Source organism: Suricata suricatta, chromosome 11, assembly GCF_006229205.1.
Source record: "Suricata suricatta isolate VVHF042 chromosome 11, meerkat_22Aug2017_6uvM2_HiC, whole genome shotgun sequence".
Lineage (NCBI taxonomy): Eukaryota > Metazoa > Chordata > Mammalia > Carnivora > Herpestidae > Suricata > Suricata suricatta.
The window spans coordinates 1,819,825-1,842,726 of record NC_043710.1 but is presented as its reverse complement, the minus strand read 5'-3'; the positions used below and the strand labels follow the sequence as shown (position 1 = coordinate 1,842,726).

Genomic DNA, 22,902 nt, shown 5'->3' with positions numbered 1-22,902 from the left:
GGGGCAGCACAAGTCCTCTCCAGAATGCAGACAGCCTGAGGCAGCAGGCGGCTCTGGTGGTTTTTACACAGACGCACGGGGCGGTTCACACGGCCTCCTCTCACGGGGAGAGAGGCCCGTGGGGAGCCGGTTCCCGGCTGTGCGGGGAAGCCCACGGGGGCACAGGCCGTGGGGTGGGAATGCCCAGCAGCCGGAGACAGGACCGGGCTGCAAGGCACCCAGGAACAGGCGGGTGGGGGTCCTGAGTGGGGGGACGCCCCCACTGTTATGCTCCAGGGCCCCGGCGAGCATCAAGGGCAGGGGCCCTGCGGTCCCGTGTGGCTCCCTGGCCTGGACGGAAGGAAACCGAGCCTCCCGGACCAGCTGAGTTAGCCTTCCCTGCAAGTGGACACGCCAGACCCTGGTCCTCGGAATTGATCTGTTCCCAGGAACGGGTTGGGGGGCAGCCGCTGTGCAGCCCAGGTACCCCTCCCCCTCCTCTTCAAGCTGCCCGCTGGGACGGGGGCACCCGCACTGGGTTAGGATGGGGTTAGGGGAGGCCCGGGGGCCGTGGCCGGCTTGCTGCTGGGCCTCCGAGGGCCGGCGGCTGTTGGATTTCCTGCCCCAGCTCCCCGCAGTCAGCAGGGCTGCTCGGGGTTGCTTATGGTCCCGATGGGCCCCGTGATAACTGCGATAATGTGGGGCCCAGGACGTGCCTCTGTGCCCTCTGGACCTGGCGAGGCCCTTTCCCAGGGCCTGTCTCCAAGGGGGCAGGGCCGGCTGCGGGGAGGGCCAGGGCAGGCCAGGCGGCCCATCCTGGCAGCGCCTTGAGGCAGGACAGTGGGGACTGAGATGGGCCAGGAGCACGGGCCTGCTCAGTGCCTTGGGGACCCGAGCAGATGAGACCCCTCTCAGCCTGAGCTGCGGCCCCACGGCGGGCGGGGCTGGAGACAGCACAGAACCGGGTCCTCAATCACTGTGCCAGTGGGCGTCCCAGAGTCCTTGCCGCCCGGCCACGGCCCCTCTCCTGAGCGCCGAGGCCACTGGGGGCCTTGTTCCCAAACCTTGTCCCGAGGGATCAGGGACTCCGGAAAACACTTCCCTTTGGTGTTCGGGTCTGAAGAAATGTGGGCACGTAATTCCGTATCCCTGAGGCCGGCGCTGGCCCCGCCTCGGCCCACCACACTGACTTGGGCCAACCAAGGCTCTGCGCCCTGGTTCTCAGACCCCCACGGGCCCCTGGACGTCGGTGCCCCAGCCTGGGGCGGGGGCACCGCTCCCGGACACCCCGTCACCTACCCACAGTCACTCCCAGAGGACACCAGGCTCTATGTGAGTTTAAAGAGGTGGCCTGTCCTGAGAAGCGGTGGGCAGAGCTGTAAGAGGCCTGAGAACGGCAGGGCAGGGGCTGGAGGAGACGTGAGCACGTCTGGAGCCGGCACAACAGGGGCCCCTCCCAGGGCGTCCAGTGGGGGGGCCAGGAGGGCTCGTGCGCCCTCGGCCTCCATGATTCTGTCAGCAGCGCAGGCCAGGGTGGCAGGGTTGGGAGTGGTGGGGCGGGGGGCGGGGGGGAGGAGCTGGGTCTGTTGCCTGCTCTAGCTCTGCCTTCTAGAAGTCCCCCGACAGGTGCCCGGCTGGCTGTGCCGAGCGTGCCCACCAGCTGCTTCTAGAGGGGTCTGCCAGCCTGAGCCCCTGGCCCCAAGCACAAAGAAGAGCAAGTGCCAAGGACACACCTGCTCAGTGCAGCGGGGAAGCCCGGGCCCCCTGGGCCCTGACACCTGCTGCCTGGCGATGTGACCTCCCCGGCCCCATCCTGCTGGGCAGGGACATCTACCACTGGGCCATCTGAGAGCACAGGCCAGGTACCAGCCGCCTCGGGCTGCAGGCCCTCAGGCGGGGGGCAGGGGTGCCTGCTGGCCAGGCCCCAAGCCAGGGCCCCGTGGGCACCTGGACGGTGCCCCCCGCCCCACCTGGCCCCACACCATGTCACGGCCCCGCTGGCAGCCCGGGCCAGGGCGGAGGGTGCAGGCGGGGGTGGGAACCCGGAGCGGCGCCCCCGCCCGCCCCCTCAGCTGCAGGGGGATGGAAACGGGCCAGAGCCCGGCGTTGCCAGGGAAACCGAGCAGCAGACACAGACCCTGCCCAACCGAAATTCCTCTATTTTTAGCCTCCCAGCTACTTTCAGATAAAGCCCGTGTAGACGGACGAGCTGTCGGGCAAGATAACAGCCCGCTCCAGACCACAGAGACTCCACAGGGTGGACCTGCGCCTGAGAAAGGCCCGCCCACTCCTCAGAGCCCCCTTGGCCCCCAGGACACCCTGGCAAGAGGCTCCCAGGCTGAGAGGCCCACAGCCTGCTGGGGCGGTGGCATCCTGGTGGCCGAGGGGCCGGGCCTGGGGCCGAGGGAGCTCAGGTTTGTGGCGCAAAATCGGAACCCCAGGCCCGGTGTCCCACCCGGACGCCCAGCAGGGCCTTGGCCGGCCCGCCACCATCTCTGTCAGAACCCTACAGCGGGGGTCTCTGAGCACACAGGCCCTCCCCCTGCCCATGCACGACGATGCACCTCTGTACCCCCATCAGCACCTCTGACGCGCACACGGGTGGGTGGAGACGGCGCTGCCCGGGCCTGGGGCACCGGCTGCCACGGGTCAGTAAAGACGCCACTTGGCCAGAGGACTACAAACCAGGTCCAGGGGACCGACGCCCAGCTCTGTCTGGGGGAGTGGACATGAGCCGGATCTCGGGGAGCCCCCGGTGCCGTGGGAACCGCACGGGGCACAGGACCAGGAGGCAGTGAGGCCCGCGGAGCCCTAGCGCCCCCGGAGTCCCACACGCCAGCCCAGGACGGGTGCGGGTGCCGGCCTGCGGGCCGTGACCGCCAGAGCCAGTGTGGGGCCGGCCCCTCACGCCTACCTTGTCCTCCATCCGGTTGAGGCGGGCTCCGATCGTGTTACTGCCACGGTCCTTCGTCTTCTCTGCGGGGTAGAGCACACGGTCAGGGGTGCGGGTGGCGCCGGGGCAGGGGCTGGGAGGGCAGGGCGGTGAGGGGGCGGGGCCGGCACCTGCCGGGACATCGCTGGTGGGGGCTCCGGAGGGCTGTGCCGGGCAGGGAGCCCCGTGGCCCGGCACATCTTCGGGTCTGTGCCCGCCAGGCACCCCTACCTCTCGGAAATCGTCGCCATATTTCAACCTTTTTCATTATTCTTACATTCGTTTTGGTTGTGGTGACCTGTCATCAGTGAGGGACTCGCCGGGAGCCCAGATGACAGTCTGCACTCACTGGCAACAAAGTTGCTTTGAATTAAGGCAGCACATTGGCTTTGCAGAGAGAGTTGCTCACGGTAGGCCAGGACGCGCTGTGAACGTAACTTTCATGCGCACCAGGAAACCCTAACCCTTTGGACCCACTTTATTGCCATATTTGCTTCACTGGCGGTGGTCTGGGACCAAACCTCTACCTTCTGTGCCCCCCGCCCCCTGCCCCCTGCCTCGCCCGGGCTGAGGGAGGGCCTGTGGTTCAGCTGCCCTGCCATCTGACTCCCGTGTGAGCCACAGCTCCCACTTGAACTTGGGCTAGGCCAGTCCCACGGAACTGGGCTGGCCTGGTCCTTCTTGGCGTGGCGGTGGCCCCGCTCCGGAGGACACGGGGAGGACTGCATCCCTCTCACTGCTGCTGACGGTCCCTCGGGCCCTGGGCTGGCCACTCACCCCGAAGACCCCCTTCTCCATACCATTGACATTCCTACACCCAGATCTTTGACGGCCTAGAAGGGCCGGCCGTTAGAAGGGATCCGCGTGGCGGCCTGCCCTAACTGAAGACTCCCGTGCAGAGCGTGTGCCGCTCAGGGTGGGTCCACCGGGGCCGCGTTCCGGGGGGCGGGGGAGGCAGGTGAGGGTGCTGGCCACCTGCCCAGGGGGTCTGGATGCAGAAACCCACCTGAGACCGAGATGAAGAGGGAGGGCTTCCCGATGGACTGGTCCAGCCTGGGGGGGGAGACAGACGGAGACCGGCTCACGCGTGGCCTGGGCGCCGCACGTGCACTCAGCCAGCTGGCGGGGGCGGGGCTCCCACCCCTCCTGGGGGCACCTGCAACCCTGCTGGGGGCTTTTCCAGGCCCCGAGGCTGTCCGACCACGGGGCGGGGGGGTGGCTGGGCAGTCCCTTACACGACCCCCCTGGGCAGCGCAGGGCCTCAGGACGGCCCAGTGTCCCGTCACGGCCTTGCCCACCGCCCCCAGGCCCGCCCCGCCGGCTCAGCGGCGGCCCGCGCCCACCTCCTCTGCAGCTCCTTGATGCGCACCATGAGGTTGAGGTGACCCTGGGAGTACTGCTCGATGACGTCTCGCACGTCGTACGGCTTCCGCGCTTGCTGCGGGCAGAGAGACGCGTCACCGGCCAGCCCAGCGCACGGCCAGCCGCCCGCCTCCGGGGCCCCCGTGGGGCCGTAAGGAGGTGGCCCGGCTGCTGCAGGCTCGGTCGCCAGGGCTGGGGGATCCCGGGCCGGCCGCTTGGCCTCTCTGGGCCTTAGATTCCCGCCCGCTCGCTGCAGGGGCTGCTGCTCTCCCTTTCCAGGGCGTCAGCCTCTGCCCCTGGAAGGAGCTGGTCCGGCTGATGGGCCGGGAGGAGCACGGCTCCGGGCAGCCACGGCCCCCAGCCCCGAGCTGGGCCTGGACACGCTGGCCGGCAGGCGGAGACGGCCTCAGGTCACAGCCTCAGCCCGCCGCTCCTGCTCCGAGGCCGCCGGCGCAGAGGGGACGCGCGCACAGCAGGCCGGGGCGCATGGAGCAGGGCAGCCAAACCCCAGGCACCGGGCGTGGCGCACTCGGGGCTCAGGTGAAGTTGCCAGAAACCACAACAGAGAGAAAGAGGCTTCTTATGATGTCAGCAAAACCTCAGGCCACGTTTATGGCCCCGCTCCCAGGGGCCCGTGGGCCAGGGTCTCCCCCAGGTAGCGGAGGCCCCGGAAGCCCTTCACCCACACAAGCTAGCCAGAGCCGCGTGGGGGCACAGAAGCCTCCACCCAAGGGGCCGCGGGACACCAGGTCAGCTTGGGCTCAGGGTCCTCATTACACTGAAGAGTCCACATTAGCAGCGAGTTTGGGGGAGCTGCCTCTTGCGGAGGGGGGCAGAGGCCCGGGCGGCAAAGCAGACAGCTTGGGGCAGCAGGCCAGCCCGAGTCAGAGGCCAAGAAGGGATGAAGTTTGGGTACCCACTCGGTGTCAGGGCCGGCTCTCAAGCCTGGGGGCTCCTGGGGACGTGTCCCTCCTGCCTACCTAAGGCCTTGCCTCCTTGGCGTGCCCCCTCCCCCCAAAACTGGGCTGCCCTAGTCTGAGGGTGTGGCCACCCTTGATTTCCTAGAAAGACAGGGCACCCCCAAGGGCACCTTCAGATCCCTGGGTACCCTCTGACACACCCAAGGGCCCTGCACTCAACACAGGAAACTTGGCAGTGTCCTTGCAACCAGGAGCTCCAAGGCAGAGGCCACCCCCCTTCCAGGGACTGGGCACATGATCTTCCAGGTGGGGCCTCACAGGGTCCCTGAATCAGGACCCTGAGAATAGGTGGGGGGCCGGGATTGCCCTGATCTTCCCCAATCATAGCTGTGTCTCCAACAGCAGGACTGGCCGCCCCGGGGCCCCTGCTGGGCCCCAGAACCCACCGCGTCACCTGTGGGCCACATGCAGGCCTGTCGTGAGATCATAGGGTCGGGCCTGGGATGCGACTGGAGGCTCCCCACCCTGAGCTGAGTGACGGTCATAAAAACAGCACTTGGGTCCAGGCTTGTGCTAATGTCCCCAGATCTTGGGGTTTCCTTCTGTAAAATGGCAGATCCCACCTCCCCACCGTCCCTTCTGCAAGACGGAAATGTTAATATCTGCTCTCCCTCTGTGGGAGCCTGAGGTCCAGGTGTGCGCGGGAGGCGGCCCCGAGTCAGGACGGCCTGCGTGGGCCAAGTCTGCGAGGCACGTGCCCTTGCGGGCATGCCGTGAGGTCGGGCAGGCCGGGGCACTGGCTGGCTTCAGAGTTCAAGGTGGTGCAGGTCTGAGCCGCTCTCTGTGCTGGGCTCCCGGACTGGCGGGAGGTCCTGGGCGGTGCCTGTAGGTGAAACTGGGCACCTGAGTGTGTTGGGACCCTCGATGTGCACCGATGTGCCCCTGGGCAGGCGTGAGAGTGCACAGGAGAGTGTAGGAGCCAGGAGAGGAGGCGGTGGCCATCTGGGCGTGGCTCTGGGGAAGGGCTGGCAAGCAGGACCCCCTCCCCCCACCCAGCCTCACCCCGTTCCCAGCTTAGACCACAGAAGGGTGAGGCTCACCTGGAATTTCTTCTTGGCCACGAAGTACTGCATACGGCGGATGACCTTGATGGTGGCCCGATGGTGCTCCCGCAGCCTGTGGCAGAGAAGGGAGCAGGGACGTCGTCCTGGGCCCCGCAGGCTCGCAGGCTCAGAGCCTTCCGTGCCCCCTGCTGCGTGCGTGCGGGGCCCTTCCCGAAACACAGAGGAGGTGCAACCCCGTGCGGTGGAGGGCGTCAAGGCTCCATCCCGTCAGGGAGGAGGGCAGGCAGGGTGACCCCAGAGGAACCCTTGTCTGTGGCCTGGACGTGGCGCAGGAATCAGGGTCCTGGTCAGGGCAGAACCACAGAAGCTTCTTCCCCCGCCCCTCCCCCGGGGCCTTCGGGCTCCTCACCAGTACATGGGGGGGTGGGGGGGGCGGGTACCGAGGGTGCCCACGGGCCCTTTCATATAGAACGTTCCATGTCACCCCACACGGGCACGCACTTGGAAGATGTAAGGGCTGCAGGACAAACTAGCCAGGATGGTCACTGCCTGAGCCACTGTGTCAGGGGGTTGTATCGTCTCCCTGCTAAAGTCCCTTCTAGAAACAAAGATCCTTCCGGAAACACGGCTGATGTGCATCGAGAGACGTCTAGGGGGAAATACACCCCATGGGAGAAGTGCGGGTCCAGCCACGCAGCCCGCATGTGCGCAGCCTCTGCCCAGAGCACCCCGGAGAGGAAGGCCCGGATGCCAGCACCGCGGCGTGCTGGCTTTGGGGTGACGCAGCGACGTGACGGCTGAGATCCCGGATGAGAGACCCACCGAACGGGCTGCGTATGAGGCGGCACGCCCGCCTCCTCGGAGCACTCATGGGTTTGGCGTGTGCCGGGCTGGGGAGACAGACGGGGGAGTCCAGAGCCACTGAGCCATCCAGGCTGGAGGGGCCGCGAGCCCCCGTCACAGTGTCCCTTTGAAGCATCTGTGGTCAAGCTGCACAGATGGGGAAGGATCCCACGAGGGGAAATAGCGAAGCAGACACCTTGCAGACTCAGGTCACTGGGGGGAGGGGCACGAGCTCAGGGTCACAGGGAGATGGGACCCTGGGGACACCTGAGGCTTTCGGCAGAGACCCCCGGGCCCCAAATCGTTTCCATCTCCCCCGGAGGCTCGTGCCTGCCCTGAGCCTCTCTCGCACTGGAGGGAGCCCAACTCGTCTGCAGGGAGACGGTATCATGGGGTCTTTACCTGGCGTTTCACACTCAAAAGACTGAAAACCCGGGGTAAAACGGACCACGGAAACAGACCTAGAGATGAGGGGGATTTGGTGCCTCAAATACTGGAGGCTCCTCCATCGAGAGAGGGCGGTGGTTTTCCCAGCATGCGAGTCTGGGTGAACTTGACACTTGCTCTGACAAATGGAATGCTGGGAAGTCCCGCCGTGTAGAGCCGACGTGCCCCCGGAACATGGGCGTGCGGACCCGTCGGAGCCGGCCGGCCAGAGAGAGGCCCCACGGGGCAGAGCGGAGGCGCCCCAGTCAGGAGCCGGCGTCACCTCCGCCGTCCAGCCGCGGCGGGCCGCCCGATGGCCGCAGCCGCACGGACACGCACACGATGCCGGCGGGATGCCCCCCAGATGAGCGGACCCCAAATTGCTGAGCCACAGAACTGTGAGGAAGAAAATGAGTTGTGGTTTTTTGGTTTAGTTTTTGTTTCTTTGTTTATTTTTACTTATTTTAAGAGAGAGAGAGCACGCACAAGCGGGGTGGAAGGGAGAGGGAGAGGGAGAGAGAATCCCACGACGCTGGGATCACGACCTGAGCTGAAATCGAGCGCCAGACGCTCCGCCAACTGAGCCCCCAGGCGCCTCGAGGCCGTCAGACACATGGCGCTGGTTTGGGGACCAGGCATTGGACAAAGGCCAGGAGACAGAGGCCGAGGCTAAGAGGCTGGGCCTAGAGCCTGATGCCGCCGCTCATCAGAGGAGACTCCAACGCGTCCTGCAGGGGTGAGCGAAGCTTGGGCTGCGAGGAGCATGCAGGGGGAGGGCCTGGGGCGGCCTGTTGTGGGCCGGAGACGGGAAAGTTCTCCGGAGCAAGAGGGAAGGCCCCCATGGCAGACGTGGGCCGAACATCTGAGCTGCGATCTCGCGGAGGCCACCGTCATCCGCCCTAGCGCTGCGACCCCGCTGAGGCAGCTGAGCAGGGCCGCGGGGGGCGGGGCCGCCGGGCTGATGGCCGGGCAGCTCCATGCACCTGTGGCTGCGGAGCCCGCCCGCCCGCCCAGCCGCTCTCGGATGAGCCCGTGGGGAGCAGCCCGAAATGCTGACCCACAGACACAGGAGCGACCGCACGCCTGTGGTTGCTTCTGAGCTCTCGGATACGGACTTTAAAGGCACCGTGGTGGGGGCGCCTGGGGGGCTCCGTCGGTCAAGTGTCCGGCTCCCGATCCCGGCTCAGGTCACGATCTCACCATCTGCAGGCTCGAGCCCCGAGTCAGGTTCTGCCGCTGACGGTGAGGAGCCTGCTTGGGATTCTCTCTCTCTCCCTCTCTCTCTCTGCCCCGCCCCTGCTTGTACACACATGCACGCACTCTGTCCCTCTCTCAGAATAAAGAAATAAGTTAAAAAAAAAAAGTAACCATGACTCCTGGGTTCGAGAAGACAGATGGAGAATTTCAGCAGAGAAATACGATCTGCACTGAACACAATAAAATGGAGATTCTGGAACGGAAAGGACAGTGGTGGGAAGTGAGAGTGGAGCAGACGGATTTGACAGCAGAGCGGTCCTGCAGGACCTGGAGGGGTAGGAGCGGGGAGCCCGGAATACAACAGAATTAAACACACACACAAACACACGGGGAGGGACATACAGTTAAAAGTCCTTATACATGTGGAATCCCAGAAGGAGAGCAGACAAGTGGAGACTCAGTGGCTGAGAATTTTCCAGAATAATGGAACGCATTAGTCTGCAGATTCAAACAGCTCTGTCGATCCCTGGGCCTTATCGGAGTAATGTTGCCGAGACACAGGAGCAGGGAAGGAGGGGTGGGGGCAGTGACGGGGTTCTGATGACTGGCTTTTCAACAGCAAAGACGAAAGTCAGCGACATCTTTAAAGTGCATTCTAGACCCTTCAAACAGGCCCTTAAAAAGGAAGATGAAAGTTGGGGCACCTGGGTGTTAAGCGTCCAAGTTCGGCTCAGGTCACGGTCTCACGGTTCGCGGGTTCCAGCCCCGCGTCGGGCTCTGTGCCGACAGCTCAGAGCTTGGAGCTGCTTCGGATTCTGTGTCTCCCTCTCTGCCCCTCCCCTGCTCATGCTGTCTTTCTCTCTCTCAAAAGTAAAGATTCTAAAAAATTTTAAAAATACGAAGACAAAAGTAAAGTAAGCAGATCCTGTGGGATTCTACTCAGACAAGGTCCCTAGGGGTCCGATTTATAAAGCGGGCAGCAGGACGCTGGGACCCAGGTGACGCGGGCGGCAGGCAGCGTTTAATGGGGGCAGAGATTCCGCACAATTCCATTGTCGCACAATGAAAACGTCCTGGAGACGACGGCGGGGAGCCTGTGTGACATGTGGATGCGCTCAGGGCCCCGAGCTGCGCACAAAAACGGTTAAGATGCTACATTTTTATGTTCTGTATATTTTACTACAAAAAAAAAAAAAAAGAAAGAAAGAAAGAAACTGAAACCAAAAGCAAAACCAGGAGAACTCACTGCCAGGAGACCCACATTGGAAGAATGAGTCAGGGGGCTCGAGGCAGAGCCAAACGACCCCAGAAGGAAGCACGGGAGCACAGGAAGGAACGAAGGACACCTAAAAGGGCAGATTTATGAGAAAGTTTAAATTTGTATTGACTTACATAGTAATGCTTCATGAGGTTTAAACATCACTTGAGACAAAGAGGGATATTTCATAATTTTTAAAAAATGGCCCGTTTGGTAGAAAGATATCAATCCTAAATCTGCATGCACTTAAAACTGGCGCGCACACGTATCCGTACATACATAGCTGACATGGATGATAAAAACAGCGTAAAAGGCAGAGGGCCTTGATGCAGTCACGCCGTTGTGAGCACCTTGTGCGGCCAGGGAACCGGTAACAGCGCGAATCCGAGGTCAACCCTGATGAGTCAAGATGCCAACCACGGATGGAATAAGGAAAGTGTGTAAATGCAGCAAGCTAACAGAGAATAAAAATTAGATATATCAATATTTGATTAATTCAGAAGAAGCAGGAAAGGAGATAAGGAAGAAGTGACAAAGGGAGGATGAGTGGATGAGTGGAAGGTAGCGGAGAGTGTGGGCTGCAAGGGGACAAAGCATTCCAGGGAAGGGACCAACCCTGGCAGATGGGGCTAAAAATATAAAGACAGAGAAAGATGATGGTTAAAGGATAGGGAAAGATATATCACGGCATCGCCCAAAGGGACCTGGCGGGGCAAACTGCGTCACACAGAGAAAACTTTAAATATAACTAGAGAGAGAGAGATTTCATAATTTAAAAAATCATCACTCTGGTAAGAAGATATCCTTTCTAAACCTGTATGCACCTGAAAACATAATCTTAAAATACATAAAGCAAAACTGGCAGAACTAAAAGGTAAAAGAGAACATGTACAGTCATGGGAGGAGATTTGAATTCACCTCTGTCGGCAACTGATAAAAAGCAGTCAAACCATCCACGGAGAGATGAATTTGGACAACACGAACAGCGACATGACCTCATCAACATTACATAAGCTTTCCAAGGACACACGGGACACGCACCCAAACAGATTACACAAAAGGATTTAAAAGCAATTCTAACCGATTTCAAAAAATTCAATCATACATGTATGTTCTCTGACCACAATGAGATTAAGCTACGGTCAATAAGAAAAAGATAACTAGAAATCCTTACGTGTCCTAGAAATTAAATGATACAAGGTCAAATGAAAAATCTAGTAAGAATCAGAAAGTATTTTAAATTGAATAATGATAAAGATGCCACACATCACAGCTAAGTACGTGGTTGAGGTACCATGAAATAAGTCCTTCGAGAAAAACTGAGGACTTTTAATGTATATATCAGAGCAGAGGGAGGCAGACCTCTGTTTTAAGAAGTTAAAAAAAAAAAATTAAACCCAAAGAAAGTTAATAGAAAGAGATAACACAGAGTATAACTCAGTGAAATAAAAAAAGAACCTTACATTAAAAACATCGATAAACCCAAATTCTGATTCCCTGAAGAAACTAATGAAATTGACAAACTTTTGGCAAGAGTGATGGGGGGATGTGGGGACGCAAATCACCAAGGGATCAAAAATTGCACATCTTCATCGACCTCGGGGAACAGAACTCTACTCAGAGGATATTACGTACAAAAATGAATCTGATAGCTTAGTTAAAATATATCAATTCCTTAAACATAATAATACCAACAGACGCAAGAAGAAATAAAAACCTCAAACTTCCCAAAATGAATCACATAGGTTAAATTTGGAATTTTAATGATCTTTGCACAAAATAAACAAACAAGGGGCCCTAGGGTGGCTCAGTCGGTTAAGAGTCTGACTTTGGTTCAGGTCATGATTTTGCCATTCGTGGGTTCAAACCCCACTTTGGGCTCCATGCTCACAGCTCAGAGCCTGGAGCTGCTTCAGTTTCTGTGTCTCCCTCTCTCTCTGCCCCTCCCCTGCTTGCTCTCTGTCTCTCTCTCTCTCTCTCAAAAATAAACATTAAATATTAAGAAGAAAATAAACAACACTTAAAGTCTAGTTGATTTTACTAGTGGCTTCTTCTAAACATTTAAGGAAGAAGTAACACCAGTTTTATATGAAACTTCTGGAGGATTTTTATCAAGCAGCATAGTCTTAGTATCAAAACCTGACCGATCTCTCCTGGAAGGAAGCTCACACGCAGGTGCGTCTCTCGTAAACGCAGGTGCAAATGTCCTGCTCTTAACAGCAAGAAGCTGAGCCCAACACTATCGATCAAGACACACGCTAGATGACGTTTGATCCAGTTATCCAAGGTTGTGTTAGCATCTAAAAACCAACCCACAGGATACGGCACAGAATGAGTAAGGATAAATCATGTTTATTCCACCATCACAGAATAGCATAAAGAAAGACATGCAATCGATTTAAAAGATCCGAGAAACATTTGATAAAACCCGGGACCCGTCCACAGTCAGACACGCAACTGTGAGGAGACCAGGAAGAGAAGTGAGCTGTTACGTAGAGTCAGATAACACGCGTGAGACAAGACAAGATGTGGTAGAGTGAAAGCCCGTCCACGGAGAGACATCAGACACCTTCCTCCTGAGGGGGGGAGCGAGGCAGGGCCGTCCGCTGTCACCGTTTCTACTTGACATTGTCCTGAAAGTCTCAGCCCATGCGTCAAGGGGAGAAAAAGGAAACGAAAGACAGAATAACAGGATGGAGAAAAAAGTAAAACCATCATTACTTGCAAATGAGGTAATCATAGATGTTAAAAAAAAGTCTCCAGAATCTTTAGACAAACTATTCTATTGCCAAGTGAACTTAGCCAGAGCGCTGCTTTTAAAGACGCTGTGCAGAAGCAGTGGCGTTTCTACTGCTGGTGACAATCGGAAAGCAAAATAAAGAGATTCCGATGACAGCGGCACCAAACCCGTCAAATGCCTCAGAATCAATCTATCGGAGATGAGCAAGGTCTCCACCGAAGAGTAACCAAACGTGAGTGAAAAAACAGGAAAAAAGCCATGAATTAATTCAGGAAACAAGAGTCAGAAGATACAGAATCTGTAAGGTGCTAATCTTGGGGTACAGATTCAATGTGACTCCAATCAGTCTCTGAGTGCTTTTATTTGTCAATACTTTGGGGGAAATTTCAAGCAGATTCCGAAGTATTTATGGAAAAGCGCAAACAGATGAGACAAGGCTCGTGGGGGATTTACGGGACAGAATTCACGCCTCGCTGCCCAGCGTCGAGCTGAACGGGGGGCCCGGCAGAGGACTATTAATAAGGTGGCACTAGATTCGATCGATGAAAGTCTCAGCGGAGAAGCACGGAGTGTGCAGAGGTATAAACACATACTTGTGACCACCCGGCTGATGACCAAGGCACAGTTTCAGTCCAATGGGGAAAGAATGATCTTTTCGACAAATGGTCCCGGGACAAAGCGGACAGCCCCATGAGAAAGCAGGAGTTGTGGTTCCGGCCACTTATAAAAGTGATTCCGGGGAGGCCGGACACCTCGCAGGAAGGCGACACACGGCCCAATATGGCCTCCCCACCTCGGGAACGGCCAAGACGCACTAGGTGTATAAGACAAAAGATCTGACCACTTGGGCTTCTCTACATGGAAAGACATCAGGAAGAGAATGAACAGACACTCTCCAGGCTGGGGAGGGGCATTTTCTAGTAAAAGACTTGTATCCAGAATAGATCAAGAATTCCTACAAATCTGGGGGACCTGGAGGCTCAATCAGTTGGGCATCCGACTTCAGCTCAGGTCATGATCTTGCTGTCTGTGGGTTCGAGCCCTGCATCGGGCTCTGTGCTGACAGCTCGGAGCCTTGGAGCTGCTTCCGGTTCTGTGTCTCCCTCTCTCTCTGCCCCTGCCCTGTTCATGCTCTATCTCTCTGTCTCTCAAAAATAAAATAAATGTTAAAAAAAAAAAAGCAATTCTTACTTTAAAAAAAAATAAGAAATAGTTCCAGATGCTAGGTTCCAAAGATACTAACTAACCCGTACGGTTCTTTTTTTTTTTTTTTTTTTAACATTTTTATTTGAGAGAGAGGGAACTCAAGCAGTAGAGCTGCAGAGAGAGAGGGAGAGGGAGAAGCCCAGCACAGACGCAGGGCTCGAACTCATAAACCCTGAGATCACGACCTGAGCTGAAATCAAGAGTCATGTGTTTAAACGACGCAGCCACCCAGGTGCCCCAGCCCCTCCACAGGGGCTTTAAAGAGTTGTAAGGATCGTATCTGACATGGAGTTCCTAGCCCGGCACCGTCGGCCCGCCCAGGTCCCCTCACTTGGGCTCCCCGCTATACCCCCGGCTAAGTGTTGACCCCACACCCGCAAATCAGCCTCACACCAAACCCTGACGCTTGCCTTGTTTTTTTCTTTAATGTTTATTTTTATTTTTGAGAGAGAGAGAAGGAGACACAGAATCTGAAGCAGCTCCAGGCTCTGAGCTGTCGGCACAGAGCCCGATATGGGGCTCAAACCCGCAGACTTGAGACCATGACCTGAGCCGAAGTCGGAGGCTTCACCGACTGAGCCCCCAGGCTCCCCCTGAGCCGTGTTCTTGAGAAGGCCTTTGTTACTCTCGACTCTGTGCTCTTGCAAGACTCATCATATTAAGTTTTATGAAAAAACAACTGTTAGGGTTTTTTCTGGTATTACAATAAATCTATGGACCAACTAGGAAGAAAGGACTTGACCTCTTTAGAATGAGAGGTACGGTATCTCTCTCCCTTAATGAAAGTCTTACTTGAAACTCTCTAAATAAAGTAAAACTTGGTTCTTAAAAATTTTTTTTAATGTTTTTTATTTATTTTTGAGAGACAGAGAAAGACAGTGTGAACAGGAGAAGGTCAGAGAGAGAGGGAGACACAAGCCCGACACGAGGCTCGAACCCACGAGCCCTGAGATCATGACCTGAGCCGAAGCCGGACGCTTACCCGACTGAGCCCCCCAGGCGCCCCAAAACTTGGTTCTTTAAAAACCCAACAAAACAGACAAAGCTCTGGCAGGACCAACTGAGACAAGATGCAAATAAAAATATCATAAAACTAGAAAATACTACAAATCGGGATACAATGGATCATAAAAGAATATTCTCAACACCTGTACGCCAACAACTTTGGAAAACCCAGACAGAGTTGGGCGCGTTCTTAGAAAAATTCTAACTCTCTGGAACTGACCGAGGAGTGAATAAATCATCTGCATAAGCTTACACCTCCTAACAGTATCAAAGCGGTGGTTAAAGATCTTCCCTTGAGAACACACCAGGTGCAGGTGACCGTACCCCAAATCCTACCACACCGTCATGGGACAGATCACCCCACTGCACGCAAACATCTGAAGCCACGAAAAATGAAAACACAACATATCCCAAGTTAAGGGATGCAGCTACAGCGGTTCTCAGAGGGAAATGTATAGCATTCCACAATTCCATTAACAGAAAGGGAAGGCCTCGAACCAATGGTCAAAGTTGCGACCCTAAGAAATTAGAAAATGAAGAGCAAATTAAACCCAAAGTAAGCGGGAGTGGGAGTGAAGGGGTAACAGCACCATGAGCAGAAATAACTGGAGCAGAGGACACAGAGCCACCCTAACCTGAGACAGACTACTGTTCTTAGTGCGCCCCGAGACCCAGCCCCGTGACGCTGTCCCCGAGGGTCTGCACCCGTGACCCCTCCCGGAGGCTGTGGCAGTATCTTCTGGGATCCTGGCCCTCCCACTCCCCAAAGTGGCTGACTCTGGAGACTCCCGCTTTCAGGTCTGCCCAAAGGAAGCGGTCTGGCGATGGTGTGGGGAGGCCCCAGCCTGCTGTCACCTCCCTTCAGAAGCCTGAGGGCTCCAAGACCACCTGTCTAACCGGTCAGTACTTCTGGCACCGTGTCTGCTCCCTGGTGCCAGCCCCGATGGGGGGCAGGGTGTCCCTGCCAGGCCCAGGGTGGCGGCCGGAGCCTCGTGTCCCAGCCTCCCCTCGGGACTGACCGCAGGGCTGCTCTGCTTGACTGTGGGGCCCGGGGGCACATCCCTGGAACCAGCGGAGGCTGGCGGTGCCACATCCCTGACGAAAGCGCCCCACACACGCCTGGGGACGGACTCGGAGGGACCACATCCAGACAGCTGCAGGGCCTGGTGGGGGAGAAGGCCCTGTTCTCTCTACAGTCCCTATGCCCATTTCCAACACTTTATAATCAGCCCAAAGGAGTTTCCTTCTTCAGGAAACAAAGCCTGTGCATCTGGCCTGGGCCCCTCCATCCCTGCCCTCCACGGCCGGGGGGCGGGGGGGGGGGGTAATGCAGTGCTGTGGTAAGCACCTACCACACACGCTAACTTCAAACTTAGGACGAACCTGGGAGGTGGCGGTCAGCCCCCTCCACCTCTCACGGAGGAGGGAGACGACCGGAGGGTGACTCATGCCAACCAGGTCTCGTGCCCGGATGTGGGGTGCATGAGGCCCTTACCTGCCAGCAGCCCTTCCATCTGGGACTCCCCGGGGAGCACCCCTCACAGCTCAGGCTGTCCCCAGGAGAGCTGGGGTGCCCTCCTGCCTGGGCTCAGGTTCCCACCTGTGTGTCGGGGGAGGGGGGCGGCGTCTCCAGGCCTCCCCCCGCCCGCGCTGGTCTGTGCATCCACATCCTGCCCAGTGGGCCCTGCAGTCTCCTCCCACCCTTGACCTGCCTCCTGGGGCAGCTCCGGCCTATGGCTCTGGGTACATTCAGGAAAGTCTGCAGCCGAGTCAGGCGACTTCCCAAATAGTGCCCTGCGGGCCCACACTGTGAAACCCCAGTAATTGGAAGCAGCCCCCTCCCCCGGCGCAGCCCTTGCCCAGGTCAGTGAGGCCGCTGCGCTCTGCGGTCGGGTGAAAGAGGGGGCAGTCGTGACGCCGCACCTGTCTTCTGCTGCCCCTGAGCTGACCTGTGGTGGCTCCGGAGCCAGCCCACCGTGACCACCTCCGGGCCAGAGAGGCCGGAGGAGCGGGCCCAGCCCGGCAAAGTGGGGGCTGGTCGCTGCGCTCTCTCTGCAGAGCCCGTCCCGCCGCGCCCCCTGTGCACAAAGCCTTGCGGGCGGGGGGCCGTGCAGGAGCCCCTCGCGCTCCTCCCTGGCCGGTGCCCAGCCCGAGTTCACATCGCGGCACAGCGCGCAGCACCAAACACTGACTGCAATCAAACGCCACCGCGAGTGATTCGCCTCCGGGGCTGGGGCCAGAGCTGCGGGGCCCGTCCTGGTCAGCCTGGGCCCAGCAGGGGACGAACCCCTGGCCTGCGAGCCCTCAGAGCCCCCACGCCCCCCACGGCCGGGGTGGGGGGGCCCTCACGCCTGACCCCCTCCACGGGCCCAGGAGGCCTGGCACAACACATCTCACTAAGTGAAAGAAGCCAGAAAGGACACATATTGTGTGATTCCGTTCAGACTCTGCTAAACCATGGAGATCAGTGTTTTGTCCCCAGGGGCTGGCAGAGGGGGTGGGCAGTGCCTGCTCAGGGGTGCAGGGCTGTGTCTGGGGGTGCCGAGAATGTTCTAAAACCAGGGAGTGGTGCTGGGTGCAGAGGGAGAGGCACATGAGGGGTGGGTGCTGCTCTGGGACACAGGGCCAGCTTTGAGGGACAGGGAAGCAGGGGGAAGGGCACCTTTGGGACACCCCCAGCCCTCCCAGCTCTGCCTAGGGCACAGGTGTCTTTGGGGAAGAACCCTCTCCTTGGGGGGAGAGGTGCCCAGGAGCCCGGGCAGGCAGGCGGCCTCAGGACTGCAGCTGCCGTCGCCGCCGTCCCTCCCCGGGCAGAATTGGGGGCCTCCTCCCTCCCACTCTGGCTGCACTCCCCTTCCAGCCCATCCACCACGGCGTGGCTGCCAGAGGAGCTTTCTGAGCCAAGAGACAAATCATGGGTCCATGACCCCCCACCCCCCCAATCCTGCCATGGCTCCCTATTGCCTGCCCAGTGACATCCAGCCGCAGGCGCTGGGGTCGGGTGTGGCGGGGACAGGGGGTGCTGACAAGACACACACTCCCCTCCCCCCAAGCTGCTGGGTCTCCTGTCATGTCAAGTGTGTATGGTCCTGAGGTCTCTGCAAGATCTGTATCACACCAACGACCCAGCAATCAGAGCAATCCCGTGCCGCCCCCCGAGCCCGGGCCAGACACAGCCGACCTCCCTGGTTGGCAGGAAACTCTTCGGGGACCTTGGGACGAGTGACAGAAATGGATCTGGCCAAGGGAGTGGTTCCGACATATCCCAGAACCAAGGGAGACGAATGGATTCTGTTGCCGAAGATGGGGGCTCCCTACCAGACCTCCAGGGACTGCCCGGCACGGGCCAGGCCAACATGCTCCTCAGTGCACCCCCCCAAGCTCAAGATGGCCGGGCTCAGCGCGGCTGGGATCACGTGCACTCCACGCACACGGCTGCAGTTAGATCAGACGGGATTTAGGACACTCCGTTCCCTCTGGTTTGGTGCTGTTCCGGCACCACGGCAACTCACCGTGCCACCACCCGGGCGCCCACAGTCCTGCTGAGAGCAGGGCCTTGTGGGTGAGGCAGGGGTGAGTAAGGAGGAGCAGGCCCTCCTCGGATGGCCTCTCAGGTTGTGGGGAGGATGGCGCGGGATGAGGCGGCCCAGAGAGGTGGCAGCGTGCCCCAGACCGGCACAAAAGCCCCATGCGAGTGTGGTCCCATGCCACCCACCTCGTCCGCAGGGGCGCAAAGAAGGAGCAGGCGAGCGGGGGTGGTGGTCGGGGGGCGAGGCTAGCACCCGAGGGCTTCCTGGGGGGCTGAAACCAGCTGGGCAGGGGGAGGGGGGTGACCACTGCGGGGACATCGTGGCCCCAAACAGCCCTCCGCCACCCTGGCACAAACCACGTTCTCCAGACGAGCCAGGGGGGTGGAGAAGGCCAAACACGGCAATCCCTGAGACAGAGGAACGGCCCCGCTGGGGAAGGCCTCCCCGGAAGTGACGTGAGGAGAGGAGGGCGCATGCGGAAGGCCTGGGCAGGGCCGGCAGTAACAGACAGAAGGCCGGTGTGGCTGGCGGCCTGAGGGTGGGCAGCAGGGGACGCCCGGGGGTGGCCAAGGACGTGGACGGTGCTGACCTCCAGAAAGAGGGTGACTATGACTGCAGCTGGCGGCCAGCGGCCAAGCCAGAAGCCCACCAGTGGGGACCGGTCTTGTTTGCAGGGGAGAAACTAGGCTCCGTGGGGCTAAGTGCTGCTCTGCAGTGGCCTCCGTCCTGACCCGCAGTCACTCCCTGCGCCTGCTCTCCGTCTGCTCTGCCGCCTGGCGGGGGAACAGCTCGCGCACACCCCCCTGTGCCAGGGCCCGCGCGGTGGGGGAGCCCGGAGGGGCAGCTCTGGCACGTGTGTGCTGCTCCTCCCCCACTGCCCCCCAAGGCCAGGTGAGACTCAGGCCCTTTCATGGGGAGGGGCTTCCTGGCCACGCGGCCCACGACTGCTGCCCCCGGGGACCCCTCCCTGGGACCCTGGGCCTCTCCTCAGTGTTGGGGTCCACTTCCTCCCGAGAGCCTGGGGCTCCCCTAGGAAGCCGGGGACAGGAGATGGGAGCTCGGACGAGGGCTTGAGGGAACCCTGAACGGAGTTCTGCCCCCCTGCAGTTCCAGAAACGCCCCCAGAGCTTTGGAGGCCTCAGGAGGCCCTGAGAAGACAGAGTGGGTCAGATTCCATCATGACAAGAACATGGCCTTGGTTGCACACGGGGCCCCCGGAGCCGGCACAGCCACACAGCTCGACGCTCGGGCCTCCGGAAGGCCGCGTGGCCTTTGTGCCCCGAAGGGGATGATGGCCCCAGAGCCCAAGGCTGCCTGTGCGGAGCCGCGGGAAGACACGCACATCTGCGCCGCCTCCGTCCCCGGGAGGGGCTGGGCGTGAGCAGGGAGGACGTCTAAATCCCGGGGCGTTATGAGCACGTTGGTTGCAGGCTGTCAGCCTTCATTAAGTTAATGGAACTGGCGAGCTGGCGCGCTTCCAGCACGCTGGAGAAGGAAAACAAGAAAAGTGTTTTCAGCGAAAGAGCCAGGGGGTCCCATTTCGCCCGCAGCCCCGGGAGATTATGAGCCGTCAGTAATGGCCTCGCTGCAATGACTTACTGGGGGCTCGTTGATTAAAACAGGGGGAGGGAACCCCCGATGTCTAAGAAGAATTACATGGGCTTCTCACTGATTTTCTTCTAGAAAAGTGATTTGTGTGCACTTCCTTCCAAAAGCCTGGGCCCTGGCAAGACGGAACGACTCAGGAGGAAAGCCGGCGCAAGGCCGTGTAGACGGGGGAGCGGGGCGTGGAGTGCAGGCTGGGGGAGCGGGCCGCGCCCTTTGCGCTCAGGAGCAGAGAACAGGCCAGTCACCCTCAGGCTGTGGGGGACTCGCAGGGCCCAGGACGCCCTTCCCTGCCCATCGGCGCTGGGACAGAGCTTGGGGGCCTGCCGTGGGGCTCTGGGGGCAGCAGTCCTGGGTCTGGGGGCAAAGCCCCTCTGGGACACTGTGTTACGTGCCCCACCGCCTCTGCCCTCCACCCTGCCGTTCCCTGACGTGCCAGGCTGCCCGCAAGCCCCACGCCGCACCCCCATCTCCCATGACCACTGCCCTGGGCTGAGGGCGCCACCCTTCCCTAGAGACCAGCAGCCCAGACCCACCAAAGCCTGGGGAGGGTCCCCTCACCCCCATAGGACGCCCGGTGCCAGGCCCCCTTGCTGTCTTCCCGTCCCCCCCTGCCTGTACCCCCAGCGCTGCGGGGGAGCCGGGCCCTGTGCTTCTGAAAGCACCTTGTCACAACTCCGTTACCCCCACGGACCAGGAGGCGCCTGCACGGATGCGGTCCCCGGCGCCGCTGCCTTCGTCTTCGCTTGGTCCCGGTGGGGGCCTCTCAAACCCCACCGTGGCATCCACTGACCCTTCCTGCTGGGGTATAGAGCTGATGGGACCCCAAATCAGGGGTGAGGCAGATAAGCTGGGGACCTCTGCGCTGCCTGGTAGGGCCCCGAGCCTCCCTCCTCCCAAAGCCCCCTTCACGCGACGGCTCAGGATCCCAGGAGGGGCAGTGGGGACCTGCCGGGCACAGCCCACACCCCTCTTCCTGACGCAGTCCCACAGCTAAACGCGGGGACAGAGTGACAAGTGTAAAGAGAGGTGGTGGATGTGTGGGGGCTGGGGTGCGTGCACACGCGGCCCCCACACAAGAGGTGCGGACTCTGGCCAGAGCGCGGCCACCGAAGCCCCCACTGAAGGCAGGAAGCGTGTGTCCCTCTCAGGTGGTGACATGGAGGCCCAGACAGCGACGTCCCGGCCAGTGGCTCCCAGACCCATGAGGCCTCCGGTCCAGCCCCCGACTCACCTGCGGCAGGGGTCGCGAAGGGCATTCCCTCCAGGGTGCTGAAGGGCCCACTTGGGGGAGGCCCCTGGGGGGCCCGCCCCACCCACACCCTCCCCCTGGGCCAGCAGGGCAGGCAGATCCCGGGATCCGCACCCAGACGCAGGCTGCGTGGGGTCGCTCATGGGGGCTGGTGTGGCACGGCCCCCACCCCGAGGGGCACTCTCTTCTCCCCCCACTGCTGGTGCAGGGACAGGAGGGGACCGGCCGACCTGCTTTTCTCGGGGGGCTGGGAGTCAGGGTGAGGGTCTTCCCTGTCTAGTTCTGGGCCCTCCTGGGCGGGCAGGACAGTGCTGGCCTCTCACCCAGCCCCAGGCCAAGCGCAGGGGAATGCAGACCTCTGCAGATCAGATAGCGTGTTCGGTGCCCCAGGCTGGAGCTGCCTTCCTGGAGGACCCTCCCGTCGGGGGCAGGGAAGCAGCCGGTCCGGTTCTGAGAGGGCTGGGGGCTGACGGACTGTTCTGGAATGTGAACCTTATCACTGTTATCTGCTGAAGTTGGGGCGCCGGCTCCCCGCCTGTGCTCTCTGGTCCCCGGCCTCCACCGTGCCCACCGGCCTGGACACGCTACTCCCCCCAGTCCCAGGGCCTCCTGCCTGGCCTGCCCCCTCCGGCCCCAGGTCCTTGCCCTCACCTCCCCGGAGCCTTGCTCCTTTCCGCGGCGGCGCCCCTGTGGGGCCCTGTTTTTCTCAGGGCTGCATTCCCAGCGCCTGGCACACAGCGTGTGCCCGGCCCACAAGAACAAGGCCACGGCGCCGGGCCGCTCCAGCCCAGGCCGGCAGGGACAGGGTGCCGCCGCCGGGAGGGGGCTGGGCTGCTGCCGGTCAGGCGTGCTGGGCGGGGGGCAGAGTGTGGGCAAGCCTCTCCCGGGGCCACCGCTCGGCCCTCCGCCTCTCCCTCCCCCCAAAGGAAAGGAGAGGTTAATAAACCAATTACTTTGGGCAACGAAGCAAAATAAGTCCCATTAAAGTAATTAACGTCCTTTGCACAGCCCCCATTGGAGAAGACTAATAAACTGGGGCTTTGTCACCATCCGGTAATTTCTTGCTGGGGCATTTCTTCATCTCCATCCAACAGCACAGTTTAAGGCTCTGTTAATACTTTTAAGACGGGCTCGATGCCAGACTAATTAGATTTGCATTTCCACCATGGGCCAGGCGAGGCTCGGATGTGCCCAATGAAAGAGGCCCGAGGACCCCGCAGGGGCCCCAGGGACAGCACCCGCCTTTGAGAAGGGGCCATGTGTGGATTCCCACGTCTGGCCTGACACTCTGTCTGCCTGGCCGCCTCCCCGCCCCCGCACACCAGGGCACGGCGCGGGTCTGAGGGAAGGCCGGGCCTCATGCTCCAGAGGGTCCCTTCCCGGGCCTGCCCACCCTGGGGCTCACAGGGGTCAACCGGACGGTCCAGGACCCCACGGCCACACCCCGGCCGGTCCAGGCAGGCAGAGACCAATGGGGTGCTGCCCGGCCAGGCGGTCAAGGTCAGCGTCACCTGGGCCGGATGTGTCGTGAGGCGTCATTGATGTATGGCATCGACAGCACGTGCTCTGGTGACGGACGAGGA

General features: G+C 60.2%; 1 protein-coding gene across 1 annotated transcript in view; it reads right to left on the bottom strand.

The window, feature by feature from the left end:
* Positions 1-22,902, bottom strand: part of KCNQ1 (potassium voltage-gated channel subfamily Q member 1) — a 287,385-nt gene that overhangs the window by 59,694 nt on the left and 204,789 nt on the right. The window contains exons 17-20 of the mRNA XM_029957250.1: positions 6,294-6,369; positions 4,255-4,349; positions 3,918-3,964; positions 2,894-2,955 (exon numbers count right to left, since the gene is read on the bottom strand). Of these exons, the coding sequence (XP_029813110.1) occupies positions 2,894-2,955; positions 3,918-3,964; positions 4,255-4,349; positions 6,294-6,369 (280 nt within the window). The remainder of the gene's footprint in view (positions 1-2,893; positions 2,956-3,917; positions 3,965-4,254; positions 4,350-6,293; positions 6,370-22,902) is intronic.